The following is a 1,352-nucleotide window of genomic DNA, read 5'->3' as shown; positions in this document are numbered from 1 at the left end:
TGATATTGTTCGATAATTTCCACACTCTGTTGGGTCATGTGAAAGAGCTGAAGAGTAGCTCAAGAAGACATGTCCAGTGAAATATCCAGTGACAACAGCAGTAAACACATTCAGCTTTTCTCAAGCTCAGAGAAGTGAAGAGAAAATTCAGTCCTCACGTTGAAATACTGGAGGATTTTCTCATTGGAAAATGAGTAGTTTAGAAAGCAACAGAGGAAGAAGAAAGCAATACATGTAATCATCTTCCCTAAGCAAATTGATCTGTGTACCAGTTCCTTTGGTAATCTTTATGAGTTAGCTTATCATGAAGAACTGTCAGTAATAAAGGACAAAATTCCAGACACTGATAATAAAACAGCCTTCAGTACTTGAAGACCTAACAATTGATAATGCTTTCACAACAGATGCAGTCCTTGAAGAGAGTTTTCCTTTCTGTCACAGGGTAGTACATGGATATTAGTTAAAAGATAGGTAAAATGATCTTCTAGGATTGAGGAGGTTTTGCAAACCAAAACGCGTAGAATGAAGAGTTCAAGCAAAGACATTTTCGTTAACTAAATTTTTATTTACTTATCATAATCTAGTCTTAGATAGTTTTTCTTCCTTTCTTTGGTTTAATACATGAACTATATTACACTCACTGAAATTAGACATGATTTCTAACTGTCTCGGTTCATAATTACCCTTTCTTGGTGGGAATTAATTTTTTCCAAATAGTCTTTAGTTTATTAAAAAATGCTACTCATTTATTGAGAGTACTTAGTACTTGCTACATATTCTTATGTATATCAAAAGTATTGCCCATAGCCTTTTAGAAAAAATTTTGGGAGAAAAAAAAATTTTGAGTGCTGCCCTCAGTAAAATGATATGAAGTGTCTGTTTTCTCTCATTATAATTTTCCCCCAAGAATTCAGAATGTTTTCCTATTTATAAATCCTTAGGAAGAAGAGCGTGAATTCCTCTATAATGAGAACACAAGCAGCAGCAGCCCCAATGCCACAGACCGCTGGGTCCTGTCCTGCATGCAGTCGCTCATTGCGTTCTTCCACGCAGAAATGACAGGTAAGTCCCTGTTGGAAGGGTGCTTTCCTCCTTTTTTGCCTCTTTTGATACTTTACCATTTTTCCTTATAAACATAAAGGAATATATATTACATTTTTTATAAGATGCAGACTAGTAGGAAATGCAGATTAACAGAAAGGGCAACCTAGGTAGAACTATCAAGTATGGAAATACAAGGGAGGAGGAACAGTTGTAAGCAGACCCTAGTGATTGGTACATGGAATGTGAGAGCCATGAATGAAGGAAAATTAGAAATTGTTAAGAAAGAAATGGAACGCATAAATATTGAC

At 35.5% G+C, this 1,352-nt stretch overlaps 1 protein-coding gene across 1 annotated transcript in view; it reads left to right on the top strand.

Annotated features, from left to right (window-relative positions):
- IARS (isoleucyl-tRNA synthetase) overlaps positions 1-1,352 on the top strand; it is a 131,902-nt gene that overhangs the window by 63,074 nt on the left and 67,476 nt on the right. The window contains exon 19 of the mRNA XM_006900735.1: positions 942-1,062. Coding sequence (XP_006900797.1) covers positions 942-1,062 — 121 coding nt within the window. The remainder of the gene's footprint in view (positions 1-941; positions 1,063-1,352) is intronic.

This window comes from Elephantulus edwardii, unplaced genomic scaffold (assembly GCF_000299155.1).
Source record: "Elephantulus edwardii isolate Elephantulus edwardi_28Jun2011 unplaced genomic scaffold, EleEdw1.0 scaffold00292, whole genome shotgun sequence".
NCBI lineage: Eukaryota > Metazoa > Chordata > Mammalia > Macroscelidea > Macroscelididae > Elephantulus > Elephantulus edwardii.
This window is presented reverse-complemented; position numbering and strand designations above follow the sequence as displayed.